The sequence below is a fragment of the Gadus macrocephalus genome, chromosome 14 (assembly GCF_031168955.1).
Source record: "Gadus macrocephalus chromosome 14, ASM3116895v1".
NCBI classification, from domain to species: domain Eukaryota; kingdom Metazoa; phylum Chordata; class Actinopteri; order Gadiformes; family Gadidae; genus Gadus; species Gadus macrocephalus.
Window position 1 is genome coordinate 14,094,097 of NC_082395.1, and position 23,315 is coordinate 14,117,411.

At 41.2% G+C, this 23,315-nt stretch overlaps 1 protein-coding gene across 20 annotated transcripts in view; it reads right to left on the minus strand.

The window, feature by feature from the left end:
• Window positions 1–520: 520 nt before the first annotated feature.
• The window catches only part of celf1 (cugbp, Elav-like family member 1), a 36,773-nt gene continuing 13,978 nt past the window's right edge, over window positions 521–23,315 (minus strand). For 5 of the 20 annotated variants that reach the window (XM_060070685.1, XM_060070703.1, XM_060070687.1 and 2 more), the window contains 12 exons: window positions 21,649–21,697; window positions 21,144–21,278; window positions 20,498–20,577; window positions 16,253–16,414; window positions 15,724–15,793; window positions 11,143–11,271; window positions 10,075–10,191; window positions 9,527–9,712; window positions 9,098–9,118; window positions 8,689–8,832; window positions 8,382–8,556; window positions 521–2,503 (listed from right to left, as the gene is read on the minus strand). In XM_060070685.1, coding sequence (XP_059926668.1) covers window positions 8,429–8,556; window positions 8,689–8,832; window positions 9,098–9,118; window positions 9,527–9,712; window positions 10,075–10,191; window positions 11,143–11,271; window positions 15,724–15,793; window positions 16,253–16,414; window positions 20,498–20,577; window positions 21,144–21,278; window positions 21,649–21,697 — 1,221 coding nt within the window. In that variant the 3' untranslated portion in view covers window positions 521–2,503; window positions 8,382–8,428. Of the gene's footprint in view, window positions 8,557–8,683; window positions 8,833–9,097; window positions 9,119–9,526; window positions 9,713–10,074; window positions 10,192–11,142; window positions 11,272–15,723; window positions 15,794–16,252; window positions 16,415–20,497; window positions 20,578–21,143; window positions 21,279–21,648; window positions 21,698–23,315 lie in introns of those variants that run through there. The other 15 variants (XM_060070695.1, XM_060070700.1, XM_060070692.1 and 12 more) reach the window with 11 other exon arrangements.

Below are 23,315 nucleotides of genomic sequence, written 5' to 3' on the forward strand. Positions count from 1 at the left end.
ATGACGTCACCGGGTAGGGATTACCGATGACGTCACCGGGTAGGGACTAAAAATGACGTCACAGGTTAGGGACTACCGATGACGTCACCGGGTAGGGACTACCGATGACGTCACCGGGTAGGGACTACCGATGACGTCACCGGGTAGGGACTACCGATGACGTCACCGGGTAGGGACTACCGATGACGTCACCGGGTAGGGACTACCGATGACGTCACCGGGTAGGGGCGGCTTAGCTAAGGAGGTAGAGCACTTGTCTTGTAACCGAAAGGTTGCTGGTTGGATCTCCAGCTCCCCCTAGCTGAGTGTCGATGTATCCCTGAGCAAAACATTGAACTGCTCCTAACTGCTCCTGGCGAGCTGGCTGTCGCCTTGCATGGTTGACTCTGCCGTCGAATGAGGGGTAGGGTTGAGCAATGAATTCGGTTTTGAATTTGCTAGGAAACGGATACATCTGTGTTTATATCTATGGCCTTTAACACATTAACTTATTATCATAATAATTTAAACCACACATGTATTGTGAGTCTTTTCAAACATTTTATTTGTACATAACCAAAACAAAAACAAACCAACCAACCATTATGAATGTCACATCATCTCACAAAAACAACTGCTTGAGTGTGCAATTTAGCTTTACATCCTGCGGAAAATAAAGATGGATGCCTTAATAAAAATTTAACATTCAAGACAAATATCCAACAACCCCCCAAAAAAGAATACTGGCTGTCTAATACTGCGGCAAAGTCTACATCTCACATCAAACCACAACAATGCAAAACAAAGTATATCAACAAAAATGTTTATAATTTAATGCAACAATGGGTGAAAAATCTGGTAACATTCTGTCTACATATAGAAGGATTTTGGTCATTGTGTCAGGTTGTAGACATTCAGATATGCTACGTTATCTTTATGACTTTGAAATGGGTATTGTGGAAAATTAAAATTAAAAAAGTAGAATACATCACCCAAACTGTACCAATAAAAATTGGAAATATCCATTCATTTTGTTAAATACTAGCAGCAGAAAGACTCAGAAAACAACATGTTCACAAGTAAATGTATTGGAGCCATCCTAGATCCAAAATAAAACTCCTAAATCAATTGTATCTTGATGATTCTCGCATTCTCGAGAAAGGGGGCCTCACAGCCGAGTTCTCCATTGTTCTTCAAGGGGAGAACAACCGATGTTCTCCAAATTGTATTGTCGTTTGTGTAGATCTGTGTGTGCGCACACGCACACGCACACACACACACACACACACACACACACACACACACACACACACACACACACACGATAATGATTGTGATTCACACAAGACAAGTTTTCATCCGCTAAAACAAAACTCTTGGGACATGCTGAACACAACTCTCACACACTCAAGTGAAAAGATCTATACATTTTTGGGTGCACGTATACCCAAAGCTTTGCTGTCCCACAAGAAGTTTTAAGCACTCCAAACAAGTTATAAATTGGACACGTAAACGCATTAGATAAACCATAAAAATAAACAAACAAACCAACCTCATACTTGAAGAAACAAAGAAGTGAGCTAAAGATTTAGAGGAAACGGCATGAGGGAGAAAATAAAATCTGTGTTGAAAAATTTGGCACCATTTTAGAAGTAGAAACTACCTCACATTTTGCTTGAGTTGAATTTCAGTGCCTGTTCAAAGAACAATGCATTCATAAAATATCAGAAACAGTGTCCAAAAATGACAACCCCCCGCTGCTTTTTGTGTGTACGTGATGGTAAAACTTAGGTTAATTCACCACACCCAAGAAAGTGCATAAACACGTGCTTCCAATCGTGAGCCGACAGATGAAATAGGAAAATAAGAGTGGATTCAAGTGTTATCAATTTCCTTCTTCGTTGTTATGCTGCTTGAATAAAAAACTAGAGGATTGCCGCATCAACTAATGCAGGCATAGTGTTGCAAAAACAAAAATCTATTTCGTTCCTCGGTCAAACAAAATGGAAATAAATACACATAAAAAAAGTTGCATAACCTATAAGACCCACACAGTCACTCATTCACAAGAGTGAGTACAGAGAAACTTATTGGCTGCTCTTATGCACACACAAAACAAACTCACAACACATCACTCTGGGAGGATGTGTGTAAGACTGCTCGGGAACATAGATTACAATTTAAAGAAAAAGAAATATATCGCACTGTTATTTTCTTGTCATTAACAATTAGCAAAATCTAGTGGTTATTTAATCAGGAACTAGAAAAATAGATAATCTTTTTGCTAGCAACAATATGTATCCAACTTTCAAAACATAGTCCCCCCCCTCCCCTCACAACAAACACACACACAGACCAATGAGGAACCTCAAAAATGCAAATGAACAACAAAAACTCAAGAACACAAGATTAAAAGTGAAAGTAGAAGCATCAGAGAAGCGTAGAGGACAAGGACTGGACGATTGGACTGTGACCTCACATCGACATGCTAGGGCAAACGATGAACAAACGGGCAGGAAGAGATCTAGAATAAAAAACACAAAAAGAAAAACACAAAAGGGAGACAAACTGAGGTTAAACAACGACAACAATGGAACACAGGGAGAGTGCGAGAGAGAAAGAACATAAAAATGACACTTACAAACACACAGAGTTTTAGACTAATAAACACACACAACCTAAACATTCAACACTGTGTGAGCACAGGGAGCTTGAGAGACGAGGAAAGTGTGGGTCCAGACATGTACCGGCTTCCTTGTAGCTGCTAGCCTTTTGAAATAAAGAAATAAATAAATAAATATATATATATATATATATATATATATATATATATATAGAGAGAGAGAGAGATAGAGAGAGAACACTTTTCTGTTCCCAAATACCTTTCCAACAAGACACTGTTACTTTTCCACTTACACATTTCCATAAACACATTGCTGCCGCATCAGATCATAATCTATTCTATGAGCAGAAACTCTTTGGACATCTTTACAATGAAGCAGTGATCAAACAGTCCTGTTTTTAAGCTAATTTGGCTGTCTTACCCAGATTCATTAGTAATTTCAAATTCATTGTGTCCAGAACGCGAATTCACTACGTTTGCATTTGCGTTCTGTTAGTCGCTTCCATGGATTGCAGATACAGTAGCCTTGCTCATGTTCATGTGAGGGGAATACACTTTTTTATTAATTTCTTACTATTTCTACTTTTTCTAAAGAATCACAGCGCCAAAAATAGCGCAGAATTATCTATGTGTTTGCAGATACTACAATCTTGTTGTGTTGAGACAGGCCCTATAAACAAATAAAGTGTATTCCCCTCGCATGAACAGGAGCTAAACTATTGTAACTGCATGGTAATAGAAGCAGTATCCGTGAACATAGGTACTGTAGGACCATTATTAAGAATAAAAACACAGTTTTATTAATAGATAGTAACAGTCTACCAACAGAACTGTTATACATTCTTCATGGCGTTGCTGATGGCTGCCTCGGTAACTTGGTGCGCTTTGTTTTGTCTTGATTTTATCATAAACTAAGGGTATTGTTGCTCGTATACTAGAGACAAGCTCATGGACATCAGGGCTACGGTTCCCGTTTACTTACTCTGAACTCTGAGAGTAAGTCAACGGTAAGTCAACTCCAATGTTGGGCATTTTCCTCTCCAACGTTCGCTAGCTGGGAAATAAGATGGATGAACTACAACTACTGGTTGGGAAATCCAGAGACTTTTCATCATCTGCTGCCTTGAGTTTCACCGAGACGTGGTTGGGTGAAACCACCCCTGATGCCGCTATAAATCGGTCAGGATTCCAACTCTTTCGGGCAGATCGGGACAATGAGCTCTCCGGCAAAGCGAAAGGCGGTGGAATATGCCTTTACGTCAACATCGGCTGGTGTAACAATGTCACAACTATCATCATCAGCAACAACCTCATCTCAAATCATTCTTACTTAACTGAAAACCCTTCTACTACCCACGAGAGTTTGCCTCTTTTATTCTAGTTGGCATTTACATCCGGCCCCATGCCAATACTCACAAAATACAAAGCATATTTAATGTCTGACGAGAGATAATATTGTAGATCACTGTTGTACGATATGCAGTGCGTACCGTGTGGTTCCGCATGCCACACTAGGCTTGTCAGACCAGGTCACAGTCCACCTGATTCCCACATACAGACAGAGACTGAAGCTCACTAAACCTGCTGTCAGAATACAAAACAGTGGACTGTTGGGGCAGTGGAGAACCTGAAGGCATGTCTAGAGGGCACTGACTGGGAGGTTTTTAAGACTGCAGCCAACAGCCTAGACAAGTACAAAGACGCTGTGACGCCATGTCAGTTTCTGTGTGGATGCTTGCATATCATCATGCAGCAGGGTATGTTTCAACAACGACAAACCCTGGTTCACACAGCTAGGCTCAAAAGGCTGAGGAGGGAAAAAGAGGTAGCGTTTAGGAGTGGAGACAGAGACAGGTTCAAAGCATTGAAGTATTCATTCAACAAGGCAGTAAGGGATGCCAAACAGCAGAACACTGTAAAGTTACAGCAGCAGTTCACTGCCAGTGACTCTGTCTCTGTTTGGGGGGGGGTTCAGCCAAATCTACCAATACCATCACCAACGACTCACACCAACTTGCCAACTGCCTAAATGACTTTGACTGCCGCTTTGACAGGAAATGGAATGACCCTACCACCCCACCTTCCTGCTCAACCACCCTGTCCCCTAACCCTGAACCTCCCCTGCCTGTCACTCTAGGTGCCCCCCCCCACCACCTCCACCTCTCTCTCCATACTTGAGAGATGTGAACATACTGTTTAAGAGGCAGATCCCCGCAAGGGGATTCACCCTGAGGCACTGTGCAGCCCAACTGTCTGAGGTGTGCACTGACACCTTTAACACCTCAGAGACAAATCAGGTGGCAGCCTGCTTCAAGGCCTCAACCATCATCCCTGTGCCGAAAAAAGCAAAGATCACACACTTAATGAATACAGACCTATAGCCCTGACCACTGTAGCCATGAAAACCTTTGAACGCCATGTGCTGTCTCACCTCAAAACCCATCACCAACCCCCATCTGGATCCCCTGCAATTTGCCTATAGGTCAAACAGATCTGTGGATGACAGTCAAAATGGCACCCTGGACGCTACTGGCACCTATTCTAGGATACTCTTTGTGGACTTTGGTTCTGCCTTTAACACCATTATCCCGGCTAGGTTGCAGGACAAACTCCCCCAAGTGAAATGTGCCTGACTCAACCTGCAGGTGGATCACTGACTCCTGTCCGACAGGAAGCAGCATGTGAAGCTGGGTAGGCATGTCTTTCTGGGTAGGCATGAGGATCTACTTTCTTCGGCAGCTGAGGAAATGCAACCTGCCCTTTTCAATGCTGGTTCACTTCTAATCAGCCACCCTAGAGTCCATCCTCACATCCTCCCTCCGAGTCTGGTGCCCAGCTGTCACAGCGAGGGACGAGGGAAGACTGCACACTGACTGCAGCGCATCTTCCACACTGCTGAGAGGGCGAGTGGCTGCAGCCTGCCCTCTCTGCTTAGCCTGCACTCCTCCAGGACCCTAGGGAGGGTAAAAGAAGAAGGCGTCCGACCCCTCCCATCCCGGCCAGTGTCTTTTTCAGACACTCCCCTCCGGCAGGAGACCAGGACTTCAAGAACAGTTTCTTCCCCTGCACAGCCACCACACACAGACACCACCATCCCGCCCCCCTCTCCACCATGTGAGCACTTGCACTTTTTTACTGGAGAACGTCTCTTATTGTCATAGATATCATGAATGCCCTATCCTTTAATTAACTTATGACTTATTTACTAGGTCCCTGGCAAGACTAGCCATCTAGTTTTACCAAGTCAAATTCCTTGTTTTTATTATGTGAGAACTCAGCGAAAATAAACTGATTCTGATTCTGATATACTGTAGCTTGTTCATCGTCTGTTAACAGTATGCAATAAGCATATAAAAGCATAAAATCGTTTCCTTTATATTTTTTTCTAAATCTCTGTGGCCCGGTGGCCAATGCTCCGCAGCCCGGTACCAGTCGGCGGCCCGGTGGTTGAGAACCCCTGGCGTAATCAACAAACTATTATACATCAGCAACAGCCATCTTTGTTGTAGACAATTACTCTACAGCGCTCCTCTGCACTATCCCCGTATTTAACCTGCCTCATCTTAGATAAACGGTTGTGAATGGTAGGTCTATCCCGTAACAGGCAGAAATCTTTTTGTATGGGAGCAAGACCTTAACTGCAGGAAAAATCAAAAATGAGCTCTAGATATTTGTCTGGTTCCCAGGCTAGTGAACTCCCCTTCTGGAAGCACAAGTATGAATTTGGTCTTAAAAGACTGATCTGAATCTTAACAAGACAGACAAACAGCAATTTACAGATAGCTCGGCGTACTCCTTTAAATAATAATTGAAGGAAAGATATAATTTCTGCTATTTTCGTTTTATAAAAGAGGAAACTGACAACAGCGCATGGTAAGGGGGCTTGATATTGTCATTAGCAACACTTGCCGCGGATCCTACACACATGTAGTTCCATACTTCTTAGGGCATTACACAGCACCATAAGAGAACACTGAAATGGTTAGATAACGACACATGAGTTTCATTAAGGAAGCTGGACTTGAAACGTCCTATAGGTCCCAAACACACGAAGTATAAAACCTTTATAAAAATAGAAAAGGCATTATAGTTTTTGTTGGTAATATACATCGTATGGACATTTACTTAGCTCTCCCTTGCTTAAAAAATAAATAAAAATATAAATATGTGAAGAGTTCTTGAACGTCTAACAAACTGACAACGTGTCTCTTCAAAATTTATTTAGATAACTATGCGATCATCAAAATGCGTGAACAAATAGTTTAAAACAAACAATGTACTGTAGGCTTCAGTAGATAAGTATGCGATCATCAAAATCGTTTACAAATAGTTTGAAACAAACAATTTGTTACCAGTTAACCTGCTCAATCATTTTTGCTACTAACAAGCAGGACATTTCTTACAAACCAGTTTGTTTCAAAACACAAATGATGACAAGCACAAATATACTGAAGAAGTACGATATCATAACTACATTGAGGATTAATGTACACTTGGCAATGTATACAGAATAAACTATATTACAGATATCATAGACTCAGAGAAATTAACCCATAACATCATGTTTTGACATTTGGATGAATTGACTTGTTTATGCTTGCTCTCTTTGCACTGCAGCATTTGACATAGGGCCAAGGGTGTAGCTGCTTTGGTGATCTGAATTGAAAATTGAATTGAATGACAGCCCATATATGGTGACCAAACACCACTGACCGCCTCGTGAAGTGCAAATTCAAAATAGCGGTTTATTTCAGTCAGAACCAGACCAACAACCTTCACTTTGTAGAATGACCAGCCAAAGGCAAGTGCGGCATTAATCTAAGATTAATCTATGGATTATTCTCATACTGCACACATTGCAGACCGAGATGAAGGCAAACAAGGACTAACAGAAAAAACACAATAGATTTAGCAAATATATCCTGTATCGTCCAAATATTAAATAATTTATTAGACTGTGAAACTATAAAAAAAGACGCGTCGATGAGTCAATTTAGATCTAAAGAAAATGCACATTTTTGACCATTCAGCTCCTCTCTTCCCCTATTGGTTATATTCATCTATTATGCCTGTCCATCACAGGTGTATGAAGTGCAAAACTTCTCAATGGAGGAGCAACATAGAGAGGGAAGGACCAGAGACGAAGGGGACGTTTTGGGGGTTGTTTGCGGTATCAAATCCAGCTATCTTCTGCTCTCTCTCTTCACAACTGTGAAGAGAGAGCATCTTTAGGAAAGGTAAAGAGAAGCTTCCTTCTTGATGTGGGATGGGGTAAGGTGTGCTTAGGAGAGGTTACGCTTAGTAGGTAGAAGCACGGAGCAGAAAGCAGAAAAAAAAAGGCATATCTTGGCAACAAATTCAATGCGCAACACATCAATATTAATGAACAACGTGTATAAATATATATAAATTCCTATATGTATGTATAATTTATCACAGCAAGCTGCTAGAACATCTTACAAAAAACACTTGCCTTTCCTTCTCATCTTGAAAAAGAAAAAGGATAAATAAACCCTCAAAACTCCCAACAGATCACAAGAATCCAGTTATTTTTTTGTTCCACAAAGAACAACCAACGTAAGAAAACAAAGAAAACGAAAGTGGTGTGTATCTATGGTCTCAGTGCCTGCGTAGCCTAACGGAGAGACAGCGAGATAGAGAGAGAGACTCACCCTGGAATATACAAAGGGAAGAGGTGAGGAGGAGTTACAGGAGAGCAGAGTGGGGGCGGCAGGGTGGGTGTGCAGGAAGCAAAAGGCCTTATTCACACTCCACTTACCAGGGAACAGCACCCTTCTCAACCAAGTCCAAAGCGCCTCAGCGGTCTCAGTAGGGCTTGCTGTCGTTCTTAGAGCGCTTCAGCTGCACCTTGAGCCTCTTCATGCCAATCTGGAAACCGTTCATTGATTGGATGGCCGCCTGTGATGACACCGGGTTGTCATAGCTGACGAAGCCTGGGGGAGGGCAGACAGTTTCCACAACGTAGGGAAAAAGTTAACCACAAGAATCTACCATTCCTTGATTATCATCAGCTTGTAATCTTCTAAGATTGTGTTGTGTGTGGATGAGGACAATGGGTCACTAACCAAAACACTTGCTGAGGTTGGTCTGCTTGTCAATGAAGACCTTAGCGGAGATTACGTTCCCAAACGGCATGAACATCTGAAGAAGGTCTTGGTCTCCAAACTCCTGGGGAAGGTGGTAGATGAACAGGTTTGCTCCTTCAGGACCTATCGACGAATTAACCAATTTCAATGTTACAAAAATATTCAGAATTTTAACAATCCTTGTAGCATATATGCATATACATTGAAGTATCATGAGCATGGCACTTATTCAACACTGTATGATGCAATCAGTGTAGGAAACATAGCGTCAGTAGTTGAGGGCAAACAGGTAACGAGGGACTCAGACAAGACATCTGCTTCTTATAAAGTGAACAATGTTCTCATGATTATCTGCTAGTGTCTGAGAGGAAAAAGTTAGTGTTCTTACCCGTACTGCGACCGTCACTGGCTGATGCAGCAGGTTTAAAACAAGACACAATGCAGATTCTAGTTTATCTGGCTGATAGAGAATAACACCCACTGTAGCATATTACTTTAAAAACACACTCACTGGTAAAGTTGTTACTTACTTCCATATCCTAAAGTGAAAATGGCCTCAAATTAACCCCACACGATGCACTGTAATGCAAGTCAATGTTTGCCTTACAAACCAACCCAATACCCAAAATGTCCTATCCGGGACGAATAAAGTACATCATATATACTCCAACATCGTTTCTAATATAGAACATGCTTCCCTTTTTTCTCTCATGCCCGTAACCGCTCTTTATTAACTTAACCTTTTCCTGATCTACTAACTAACAACGCCTCCCCATGCTTCTCCCCCGGCTGGCGTCCCTCCCCTTCAGGACCCTACCTTCTTTCTGGCTCCCTGCCGCTGACACACTCTGCTGGGACAACAGGCTCTGGTTGTAGAGGCTGGGCAGTGCGGCGGCGGCGTACTGCTGGATGCCAGAGTAGGCCTGGCTCAGAGCCTCCATGGTGTTCCCCGAGCCATTGGACAGGTTCCCACCGCCCAGGCTACCATTGAGGGCAGCCATGCCTGAAGTGTGGTGGTTACAAAGGCAGCTGATTGGTATACAGCCGGGGGCCAGCAGAGAGTATACAGCACCAACTAGACAGTTATGCATTCTATCAAACCATTAACAAGTCAGCTGATTGACAGACATCATGGTTGGATGGAATGCCCAATATTTTACAAATACTTAAATACTTTAAGATGATTGCCAATATTTTAATAAATAATGCATTAAAAGGGATCCATTTTGACAATGCATGTTCAATCAAATGAATATGTATTTTTACCAAGTCTGGCAAACTGGTGGAGAATGGTGAAGACAAAATAGTATTTAAATAAAAAAGTTATTTTAATATCCCAGGTACACCGCAACATAACATTCGCACCTGCAAGTGAGCTCATGTTGAGGCCAGCTCCGGCGCCTGCAGCCAATGACTGGAGGGCTCCTAGAGAAGCCATGGGGTTTACTGATGAGTTGTTGCTTGAGGTGGGAGAGGAGCCTGCTGGCAAAGTGAGAAAGAGTAGCAGACGGAGGGTGGGGGTAAAGGGATGGGAGGGTTGGATTAAGGGGATGGTGGGGGAGGAGGAAATGGGAAAGTGGGTTAGATGGAGGGTGGGAGTGAGACATGGGAGGGAAGAGAGTGGATGGAGGGTGGGAGTGAGACATGGGAGGGAAGAGAGTGGATGGAGGGTGGGAGTGAGACATGGGAGGGAAGAGAGTGGATGGAGGGTGGTAGTGAGACATGGGAGGGAAGAGAGTGGATGGAGGGTGGGAGTGAGACATGGGAGGGAAGAGAGTGGATGGAGGGTGGTAGTGAGACATGGGAGGGAAGAGAGTGGATGGAGGGTGGGAGTGAGACATGGGAGGGAAGAGAGTGGATGGAGGGTGGGAGTGAGACATGGGAGGGAAGAGAGTGGATGGAGGGTGGTAGTGAGACATGGGAGGGAAGAGAGTGGATGGAGGGTGGGAGTGAGACATGGGAGGGAAGAGAGTGGATGGAGGGTGGGAGTGAGACATGGGAGGGAAGAGAGTGGATGGAGGGTGGGAGTGAGACATGGGAGGGAAGAGAGTGGATGGAGGGTGGGAGTGAGGGGATGGTAAGGGGGGGCGAGGGGATGGGCGGTGGGAGTTAAGGGATGGGAGTGATGCAATGGAGGGTGGAGGTGATGTTAGGGGTGGTGGTGAAGGATTGGAAGGGGTGGTAGTGAGGTGATGGGAAGGGTCGTGGTGAGGGGATTGAGGGTGGTAGTGAGGTGATAAGAGGTTGGGGGTGAGGAGGGGGAGGGTGGGAGTTAGGGAATGGTGGTTAGGGAAGGGATCAGGGGTTGGGCATAATGACCACCAGTGTTATCTACCGATATACAGCCACAGTGGAGGTTGAAACAATTGTTTGCCAAATGTTTGAACCCGACTACTCGAGACATGCTTCTTGGCGCCTTGTGCATCTGTGTACCTGAACTGGTGAGCATACTGAGTGGGCTGCTGGATGTTGTCATGGCGCTCGAGCCTGAGGATGTGGCCTGTGTGGCACTTGCCGCCGCTGCTGCTGCTAGTGCTGCCAAGTTCTGCATGGCGTTCAGACCTAAGGAGATGCAAGCACAACCACATGAATATATTCAAACTAGTTTGAGGCACGGTAAAAAAAAATGCAGTTACCTACATCTTGATTTAAACCTTAATTGTTCTCGGCCACTTTGTGAAAGTGCTGCAAAATGACTCAAGGTAATGTGCATGTAAAAATTGACGTGATGTGCATTCTCAGAACGCATTTTTGGAAGAAATACATGTGGTTGCCTGAGCAAACTCGTCGTATCGACAATTTTTCATAATTTTTACATGGTAACGATTGCAAGGATAATTAGTTATGTGCACGAAATTTGGTATCATTTGGATTCGTTTTGTCACTACACCAAAAATGTTGTAGTCGATACCAATGCTAGTGAAATGTCACGATTCCCGATACTGCAGTAAAAAATCTCACATACTTCAACATAAACTCCTTCATTAGAAATATTTGAACTACACAAAACACAAATCAAAGTGGCATTTAGCATTCCAGTATTTAAAACAAATAATACTGTGCCAGTGATGTTGAGGTTTTCAAAGTAATGATTCCCCGGGACCCACAGGTGGTCATTTGAGTGGGTCCCAGGCAACTGAGTGGGTTCCCAATGCAAATTATTATAATAACTGATTTAATAAATAAATATTGGCCGTAGTTTTAATTATTTAGCCTATCATAAGCTGCTAAGAGCGTTAGCAAATTAAATAGGTCATTGTTAAATATAAATTCTAGATAATAACATTCTCAAACTGCAGGTTAGTTAGCCAACAGCTAACTAGTTCTCCTCCTGGCGATTTAACTTTGCTGTGGTTGAAGTTATCTTTTTTCCCACATTGACTACCATTATAATAAATAGCACGGTGAACACTGGCAGCAGTGGTATTTTTAAATGTAAATACTCATTTTTAGAGCTATCGACACAAACCCTTCCTAATTATCTAAAGGGAATGTCCTCGATATGCCCATTTCATTTGAGGTCCCTTTGATATTGATTAAACTGGATTTGGGATTTAATAATGCCGTCTCATTTGCATAACATAATATATTCGTGCATAATTCCACTTTTTAACTGAATTAAAGAACAAAAAAAACTTTCAATTAAGACATTCCAAGCAGCATGTGTAGAAAATTCTATACTGGTGTACATGCACAATGTTATTACATTGGTTTGGTTTTGGGACCTCATAAACGCACACCTGAAATTGAGGCAGAATAACCAGAAATGTTGTGCAGGCAGCCCCAGAGGTATTCACTGGCACTCACGCATCGCCCTTTTCAAGCGAATCACTGGTGTACTCATTACTCCTAGAACTATGCTACCAGCAGGGAAAACTGTTTTTTCATTTGAAGCTATGGCTAGGAAGAGAACATTTTTGAATTATTTCGAGATTTTAACTCTTTAAAGCAAAATCTATCCTGACGGACATTATGGTTCCCAATGGCAAAATGGTTCTGCAAGCAGACAAGGCTTGTACACAAAGTTTCCGAAATTTTCATTCTTCAGGGCAGCCAAGCCGTGCGTTTAACTGAAACCACAAGTTAGAGCAGTGACCTGCTTAAGGGGAATACAAAAGTTGTAGACAAATTTGAAAACTTTTGGGCAATCAGGGGATGAGCTATACGGGTGACCAATTCTGAATAATAATCCCGAGAATAACGTGAGGTATCCACAGATACTCTGTGAATACCTAATAACAACTAGAAAATGCATTTTCTGCAGAAAATTCTGTGAATAATGTAGTGCAAAGTGAGGTTGAAAATATGTTTTAGTTAAGCCACATAGTTTAAGACGTAAAGAAATGTTAAATGGCTTAAAGCAAGTGAAGGTATTTGAACAGAGTCTAAATGGAGTAAACATTTAAAAATGCACACCATTTAAATCAAATGCAATGGTTGGAAACAAATACTACCCGACCGAGGAGTAGTAGTAGTAGTAGTAGTATCTGAAGTGGTAATAGTAGCTGAAGAAGTATTAGTAGCTGAAGTAGAGGTAGTAGTAGTAGCAGCTGAAGGAGTAGTAGTGAAAGTAGTAGTAGTAGTAGTAGTAACTGAAGTAGTAGTAGGGGTAGTAGCTAAAGTAGTAGTTGTGTCCATCTCTTCCCAAAACAACAACTCCAGCTCCACTGTCTACTCTCTTTATGATTTTTAAGATGATTTGAAGAAACTGGAAAATGGTGGTATCAACCTTGCATCTATGTCTATTATGCCCAGCCCACCCCAGCCACGTCTTGGCCACAGACTGATATCACCCAAACAGCCCCCCCCTCATTACTGATAGTAGTCCTGATCATTACTTAGACAAAAAATGGTTCAGCCGGAGACACACTACTAAGGAAGTTCTGCATAATCTGCTGAACCCAAGGTTGCCTACGTCAAAACATGGCAACATTTGCATTCCTGCTGTAGACACACTGCTAACCTGACAAATCTCATACCTATTCCCTCCAAAAGCCTATCAATAACACCATCAGGATGGGTCTACTTAACATTAGGTCTCTTAAAACATATCATTTTTCATTAGTGATTTTATTCCCGCTTCTAAACTGGATTTTATCTTTTTAACTGGCTAGAAATTAATGGCTAGAACGGCTAGAAAAAATAACAGTGCAACCGTTCTGATAGACAGCTCCTCCCAACTAACTTTTTTGATGCATGTATATCTGGAAAAAGAGGTGGATGTATTTCAGGGGAAACGTATGTTATTTGGTTATTTTCCATCCTTCAAATACCCTTGAGCCACATACTTTGATTATCTAGTTACAACTGGTGACTTACATTTTCTTACAGATTTTTGAAAAGTGGGCAAAAAAACGTTTTGGCCATTTTGGACACATTTGAACTACCTCTACATGTGAAAGAGGCTAGGGGTGTGACAAATCACTCAGCTCACGATTCGATACATGATATTGGGTTCATGATTCGATATTATAACAATATTTCGAACAAAACTTGAATGAAGAAAATGTATGACTGAAAAAATATTGGAGTTTATTTTAAAGACACAAAATATGCAAAACAATGCCATTTGCTCTATATTTCAATTTTTTTAGGAAATTGTAAACAAGATGTGTTATTGTAACATGGTATAGAGACTAATCATCTTGTCCTAAAGGGCAATAAAGAAAAGGTTTTTCTTATGCCGCTTTTCCACCGACAGTACCAGCTCAATTCTGGTACCTGGTACTTTTTTAGTCTCACCTCAGTCTGATACCACCGTATCACTGTAATAACCTTTCTGCGTTAAAGCAGTGTTTATATCATATCGTCACAAGATGAGACACTTATCACAGAAAGCGATATGTATGATTTCTACTTGTGACGAAAAGAGGGTTTATAGCTTATAGCAGTGTTTATATCATATCATCACAAGATGCATTTTATAGGCGACCCACAACGTAAAATATCCCATTAACGATAATGAACTACGAGGGCACTAAAATACGTACTAGTTTACAAGTCATACATGTATGCATGATAGAAAGACGAAATAAGAGAAAGCGCGTTCACGCGGAGAGGGGGTGCGATTTCAGACGAGGATTCCATTTTCGGTACAACACCGCACTCTTTAAATACTAGCATCAGCGTCCCGTCAACAATAATGATAGATTATTGAACACTGCATGATCAGTGCGGAAGAACACGCCATGGACCATGACAGAGGTCTGTTTATGTGTCTCGTGGATAAGCATGCGCAGTTTCATGCATTCCTTCTATACGACCCATGCAACGTAGTTGAAGAGTTGAAGAGTAGTTTTATAGATGGACACAAGACGTGCCTGGAACCAAACCAAGTCGTGGCAAGTTAAGCTGGTACTGTCGGTGGAAAAGCGGCCTTAGTCTATACATTTTTAAGTGCAAATTTCTGTCCATAAATAAAGTCAGAAAAAAAAAAATGATATTGCGAACCATTTTTTCGTCTCAACAAAGCATTTTGTCACGTTTTAATATCGCTAAAGAGGCTACTCATTGTAAGGGGCACACCCGAGAACTGGGGTCATATTCACAATGAATATTGGTGCTAAAAGGAGCTCATATTTGGTGAATTTAGGAGGAACTCCTAAAAATAATGGGCAGTCTTAAATCTAGGACTCCTAATTGAATTTACTAAGAGCAATTCAAAAAACACCCCCTGGCTCGCCCCCATGGTGTTGCGGCGTCAACTTGCGTTAGTGCTGGGCGGTGTACCGGTTCACACCGAATAACGGTATTTATTTTCGTTATGATATGAATTCTTTATATGCCGCCCTTTTTTATATACATTTTTTCAACGGCCCATATCTCAACCTCTGGGTTGCAAGAAGGTTTTTTAAAAGATCCCGGCACCAATCAACTGCCTACGACATATATTTAATCACAAGGTTAAATTTCAGATGACAAATTCTTGAATAAACTTCCTCATCTCTTGAGGAACCAAGTGGTGCCGAGAACATAGGCCGCTCTCAGAGCAGAATGTTTCCGTCCTAAACATACCTGACATAGGGTGCAGATTGTTGAGTGCGTTCCCTGCAGAGGCTGACTGCTGCAGCAGCTGTAAATAAAGCTAGACATTTGAACCAAACACAGAGAATGCACTGGTCAGTACTTTTGCTATCCAGTAGGACGGGGTAAAAGAAGAGACAGGCACAGAGGCATTGCAAAGGGTAAAACCAAAAGGGACATTTCCTGAACAGAGACAGAGGGATGCAGTATGACATTTATTAACATGCAATCTGGCAGGAGATTTTAGACAAAGGAGGGGGAAATAAAGGAGAACCATGGTGAGGTCATGATGCACAAGCAATAATTGTTGACTAGATTGAGGCATATTAGCAGTTCAGTACATGAACATGTGTATCACTTTACTCAAACAGAAGCGCAGACATATTGCGCCTGTTTTTAGCCCCAATTACCACAATAGACTAGGGTTATACTTCAAGATGCAATAACAATGCAAGCTTGATACATGTTATGCAAACAGCCTGCATCTACTTGATGCTTTATGCAATATGTGTTAACTCACTGCCAGGTACTGTGGCCCCAGGCTGTTGAGTCCAGTGAGGTTGCCCCACATGGAGGCAGCGTTGAGCTGCTGCATCTGTTGCTGGAGCTGCTGGGCCATTCGCTTCTGCTCCTTGTCCTTCTGTGTGTCTGCAAACTTCACCACAATGGGCGAAGAACAGCCCTAATAGTGGAGGGAGAAAACGGGCAGTGATCATTGAATGGTAGAAACAGATTTTTTAAAGTTTCAAATTACACAATGTAACCTTGTTAAATGCCCACACAGATAACGCAAAACAATAATTTGGTTCTAAGTAATGCAAAAGTTGTAACAATGTGGCACCATTTAGATCACTCCCTGCAGCTCAGAGTTACCGCAGCTCCGTGGCCGGAGCTCCGGCCACGGAGATATCCGAATCTTAGCCCCGGGTTGTTGATTCAGATCTTAGATTATGTGAGGTGAACCACAAAAGCCTATATGGTCGTAACAATGGGATGTCGGCGCATGTTTTTATTATTTTTTTAAATAAAAATGGACGTCAGACTAGTGGACAGTAGGACCAATGGGAATTTTTCAGGTTATTGTGAGGTCGGGATTGTCAGAGAAATGGGCAGTTCCCCGCAAGGCAACATCAAAATAATAAATAATAAACCGGTATGGCGATATTGTCTCAACTACATATCTCTTTAAAAAATATACCGGTATAACTCTTAATACCGGTATATCGCCCAGCCCTACAGATTGAAGCGCGACATGGAGGAGAAAGGGATTGTTGCCGTTTGACTCCTGGGAGTCTGCAAACAGCAACATCCCTTTCTCCATGTCGCGGTTCAATCTGGACTTCAGAGAGTCAAAGCCAAAGTTCCTTTCCCCCCCCTATTCCTTCTTAACCATGGCCAAGTTGATTACCTGCTACCGTAAATAATATAATAGAGAAGCAAACAAATTTAAAACAGTTAAGAATCAAGAGGGGAGATTGTTAAGTTAAATTGGTATGCGCCTCTATAATATAATTTACGGTAGCAGATAATCATCTTGTGTGGACTTCCTGGAAACATGGCCCATCATTAAGGCACAGACTTGGAAAACAGAATGTTTTAATAAACAAACGGTACGTTAACTAAGTTGTTAATGTTCCGTTTTATGATTAGGGACCCTAATCATGCTACTACAAAAAAATGCAGATTTGGAAGCTTTGCGGTGCCCCTAACAAATAACATGGAAGCCCAACATTGCGCCGGGCAAACTCTATACTCGATATTAATGAAAAAAGTATCTGAGGGCTTATTTGATGTGTATACATGCCAAAACGAAGGCCCTGGGTTCGCCGAAATAACACTTTAAGATTAAAAATATCATCAGGAGGCTCATACAGCTTTTGGCCGTGATATTATATATGACTAATTAATTAGTAATATAATAACAACCTTTAGTATTAATTAAACCCACAGCTATAATGTGGAAACCTCGGTCGATAATGTAACACATTTCTGAGCACATATAATAACATTTTACCTATAATGTTACAACGTATAACATTTAGCTGCACCTATAAAGTTATGAAGCAAGCCTCATTTTCTCCTTATAAGCCATTTTCACACATGTCCTCTGCATTTCCGCCACATTTGTATATCAGGAGATTCGACCCCGAGGGTGATTCACACTTGATGCTTTATATGCGGACATCGATGTCGTTCAGACATCAGTAGAATTAAGGGGGATTTAGGTGGGTGGGCTTGTCATTCTAGTTTGTTTTGGTTAGACCACAGACTGCATGGAGGCACGGGCAGAACTCATCGAGATCGTCTTAAATGTTGCTGTAACGATGTATCATATATTCCGTTGCATCCACAGCATCCGAAGCATAAATCGATGAAAGATTGGAGCATGAGTAGGAACAAATAGAAGAGACGACTAAGAAGAAAAGCATCACAAACTACTGTTGCTGGAGAAAGAGAGCGTCTTTTTTTGCTTAATTTCACATATAACAAACACTGGGACAAATGTTGTGGATTTCTGTGTTTAACTGAGAAAACAGGGAATGCTAGGACAGGACCCCTATAATGTTGAGCTAGATGTCAACACATAATAATAAAAAAAACATTTTCTATATACGCGTGCAGCTCTGAACTCATGGATTGGAAATTATTGTATGATGTGTACTTTTAGGCTTATGATAAGCCCTATCTTTTAGCGTTCACAACGAATGACTCTGAAAAGCAGTGCCAACATTTAAATATTTTTTAAACATTCAGCAAACAAAAAGGCATCAGGCCGAGTATAATTTAGGGGGCCACTCAATGACATGCAAATGCAGACCAAGGAGTCATCAACACGCCCACTCAAGCTTGTTGATGACGCTTGAGTCATCAACACTCCTCATTCACATATAAGGTCATATACATTTCCTACGGGGAAAATACTACTAATACTAAAGCACCTAGTGTGTGAGCATTTGATTAGATTATAAAATGAGTAAATGTATGGGTTGTAGGGGTAATTATTAAATTGAAAGTGCAAATCAATTATTCAAGTTCATTCAAGTTTTTTCCATTTATTAAATGCATGGCAACTACTATTGGTTAGTTGAAAACAATAACGAACAGCTTCTTCTGAAACTGAAACACCTTAGTGAAATAAACTAACTGTAACAAAAGCTAAGGCAGCAACCTTTCTTTTGAATTTTTGTATTAGTATAATTTATGCCTGCACTACTGGAAATGTTCCTGACAAATATGCTGAACCCTTGTTCCTTTGATATTAATTAATATTGCAGTTTGATAATGTTTTGCCCACATATTTTTTTATATAATTAACACTGTTACACTTTTAGAAATTATTTCTGTTTGTGTAGGCCTAACAGTGCTTTCTGAACATATTGAACACACTTTTAAAAATACTGTGAAATAATAAAGGGTTTATAAAGAGGTAATAAAATCTATAAACTGACACCTTTTCTAAAGTTTTCATCTCAGCAAACATATACTATGAACATATGCTACCGATATATCTTTGACAGGAAAATGTCACGCCTAATTGATATATCAGTTGGGCTCCATTGAAAATGTCATCAATGAATAAAACATTTGTCTATTGTATTGGGTATTTTCTCGCTTGCTCAACAACAGCAAAAAGCTGCTGAAAATTTCCTGGGTGGCTGTAACATCAGACTGTATAAACTAGAAAAGAGACTGCTAGATTGGAGGTTGCGGTTTCGGTTTTGTATTTGTTTTTTGGTGTGTCTTGCAACCAGGGCGGGGCAAGTTAATACGTTAATTACGCATTAAGGCAATCTTATTTAACGTGATTACCGGTAATACAAATTGACTCACAAACTGTTCTTTTTTCTTTGCTTTTGAAAGGTTTTGCCCACAGAATGTCAACATTCATATCAGAAATCATTTTTATTATACTTTATATTAAATTACACTTGCAGTAAGTCAGTGCGCTTACATGGGACAGCTAGATCGGATTACACCAATTTTGCTACTCGAATGGATGGTGTCAATTATCCGAATGTACATGGCCTTTAAGAGATCGGATAATGGCCGGAGCACGGCTGAATCCGCTACCCTAGGTGGCGCTGTAGCCCTTTCAACAAGTGGTTACAGAGCCACTTCTGGTTGACATCTACGTCCCAGCAACAACAAACACAGGCAGCATTCGAGAATGATGTTTTCAGTAGACAGCTGTCAGTTCACTTCGGGTCCATGTCATTTCTCAGACGCTACATTCTTCCTACCTCTCCTTCTACTTCCGGGTCACGTCCCCAGGCCGCAAGATCTCGAGCATACGCACAACGCAAGATCTGACGCGGGTTTACATGCAGGTAGACACCGGACTATGATCGAGTCATCTAGGTGTTCTTATCCGATCTCGCTTGTCCGTTCATGTACCGATTTCTGTCCGAAGTAGATCGGGTAAAGGTGTTTATCATACCAAATTCAGAACATTTGGTATGAATGACAATGTGTCATTCCATTTGATACTCTTATTTAACTTCAATTGGAGTGGATTTAAAATAATTTAAAAAGTGTGATTAATCGTGATTAAAACTTTTAATCTTTGCCCAGGCCTACTTGCAACCCAACAATTAATAGAATTAGCAGTTGAAACCTACATCCAATTAGACAATTGGATGGACCTATTCCCCAATAAGATTGGCCTTTGAGATGAGGAAATCATTACAGCCACTACATATACAAAAGACTCATGCACTGGAGTACATGGCAAAAGACATAACCTCTATAATAGTAATGTTCTCACCTCCATTGTCTGTGACTGGTGCATTGTCTTGATGGCTGACAGGGCCATTTGTCTAGCAGTGAACGTCACAAATGCACAACCTGTAGGAAAAAGACACCATACCTATTTCAGACTGATAAGACATTCCAATGTGCGGCACATTTCATAGAAAATATAGGCCACAAACAAAATAATCCAATAAAATGGCCAGGAAACAAAGAAAAAAAACATTCAAAGATTTACTATAACTTGCTATTTACAAAATTACACTAAGTAGCTGGTGCTGGTCTGTGGAAGATTGCATGGGTACAACAATGTATTTCTGAGTCCCATACAATGTGTAGGGATTTCACACATAATTAGAGCAAATCAACAAACTATATGTATGGGAAGACATCCACGTTAAATGGAGGACCTCTGCAAAGACGGAACTATTTAGACATTTTTGAGTATATGTGGGTTGGGCTTTCACTTTCACAATATTCTCCAAGCAACAGTAAGCGGCAGGTATTAATAAAGACTTGGTCAAATACCCAACACTGCTTTTATTTGAGGTCCAAACATATCTATTTCTGGCTAGCGTTTCAGCCTAAATGACATCAAACGCCTTTCAACATCCCTAGAAAGCAGAAGGTATTAAAAGTGAAATGAACTGGATCTGCCTCACCACGACTGAGTCCATCTGGGCCGCGCAGTATTCTGCACTCCTCGATCTGGCCGTAGGGAGAGAACATCTGCCTGATGTCGTTCTCGTTACACTTCTTGGAGATCATTCCTATGAACAGCTTTCGGTCTTCCACGGCTGAAATGAACGCAGGGATAAAGCAATTAGACAATGAAACGTGAAAGACATTGGGAAACAAATAAATAGTGGACTTCAGCAAGATTATGCAACTACACAACCAAAAACCAATGAGGGTAGAGATTGGTTCATACAGAGACAGGCAGAGTCAACTCGAATATTCAGATATTCTGAAAGCGCATTACACTAATTAATAACTGACAAGTGTAGGCCATTTCTTATACTAAAAAAATAGCTCAATCAAAGCTCACCAATCTCAACAGCAGCTCTGCTGTGCATTATTTTACTGAAGAAATATTTTTGCCCTTTATTAAAAAGCTACTCATTAAAGGATAATGGTTATACTGAAGAAAGACAACCGAGCTCTCACCATTGTTTTTCTCACTGTCGGCGGGCTTCATTTGGATTGGGTGGTGCATCTGGACAAGGTGACACAAAGAAGCTCTCAGAAATGGACAATCAAAAAACATTTTAATCCAAAAATGTGCTACCTATCGTTATAAAAGTTTTACAAGGTCTCTCAACATCATGATTTCTGTTAACTTTACAGCCCAGATAAGGACGTAGTTTGAATTACAGTAAAATACATTACCCCCTACACCAAGTATCTAAGCGCTGTGTTGCGTTGCATCGTGTAGTGTCAAGCTATGAGGAAACTCTCCCACTCTAATCAATGGGAGATTAACCCTAACCCTAACCCTGCTACTCCGATGTCTGAAGCAAACTTAATAAAAATTATATTTCAACAGGCATCAAAACAAGAATCCACGATTAACTATTTTTTACACCATCAAAACCTTTCCAAAGATATTTATTCAGGCAAGTCCAAAGAACATGCTCATCCAAACTGTGTGTCATTTGAAGATTTTATTAGTTTTCTTCTCGAAATTTTCACTGTATAGCAAAATATTTCCTGACGGACAATATGGGCCCCAATTCCAAAAATGTTCAGCATGCAAAATAAGGCATGAACACCAAGTTTCAGAATAGCCCCCCCTGGGCTCTATAATGGATTTTGGCGACAAACTAGAGACATAGGCATTACCAATCCATGATAATAATGGATACTGGGCCGTCATGGAATGAGCCATAAACAAAACTTTAACACGTGTTGAGGGAGGTGTCCTCTATGCTCCTGGCAAGCACGTATGTGTGATAATGTATACGTATTTGGGGTGTAACGATTCACCGACAAGAATCGGTATCCGGTTGGATTAACACAGATGTGACTAAATCGATACGATTTAGAATCGGTTAATGCACCGTTTTTAAATGTTGCGAATCGGTTTAGTGAAGCTTCAGCCCGAGACAGCGTTGTCAACTCACTACATTCCGTTTCCATACGGATCTGAAAAATGGAATTTAAGGAAGTGGGCGGATCCGTGTGTGTGTTTGTGTATGTTTGCGAGCGCGTCTCCGAGTCTCGCGAGCGGTCAACAACCGGAGTTGTGAGATGTGTGCGAAGATGTCAGAAAATGGTGAAACGATTTTCAGTGCACCATCTAATCTGAAATCAAACGTTTGGAAGCCAATTGGATTTCATAAGAAGGAGGGAAATATTGCTATTTGTTAATTGTGTAGGACAGCGATCAAGTCTATGAACAAACAAATAAAAATACATGTTCTAAATTGATAGATTTACCTTCCATTTTTTCCCCATGTCATAAAAAAACTAATACAAAACACACATATGTATGTGTGTGTATACATACATACTCACACACATATACAGTACACACACACACACACACACACACACACACACACACACACACACACACACACACACACACACACACACACACACACACACACACACACACACACACACACACACACACACACACACACACACACACTGGTGCTGTCAAGTGATTCATCACACATTTTTTTCTATTCTAAATATCCCTTGATTTCGTGCTGCTATCCTTTTAGTGAGAACAGAGTGTTGGGAAGGACAGTAATAAAATATATTTGGTAAGATGGATATAAGAAGACAGAGCCGCAGTGAATTCAACCCGGTCCACTTGACATCGG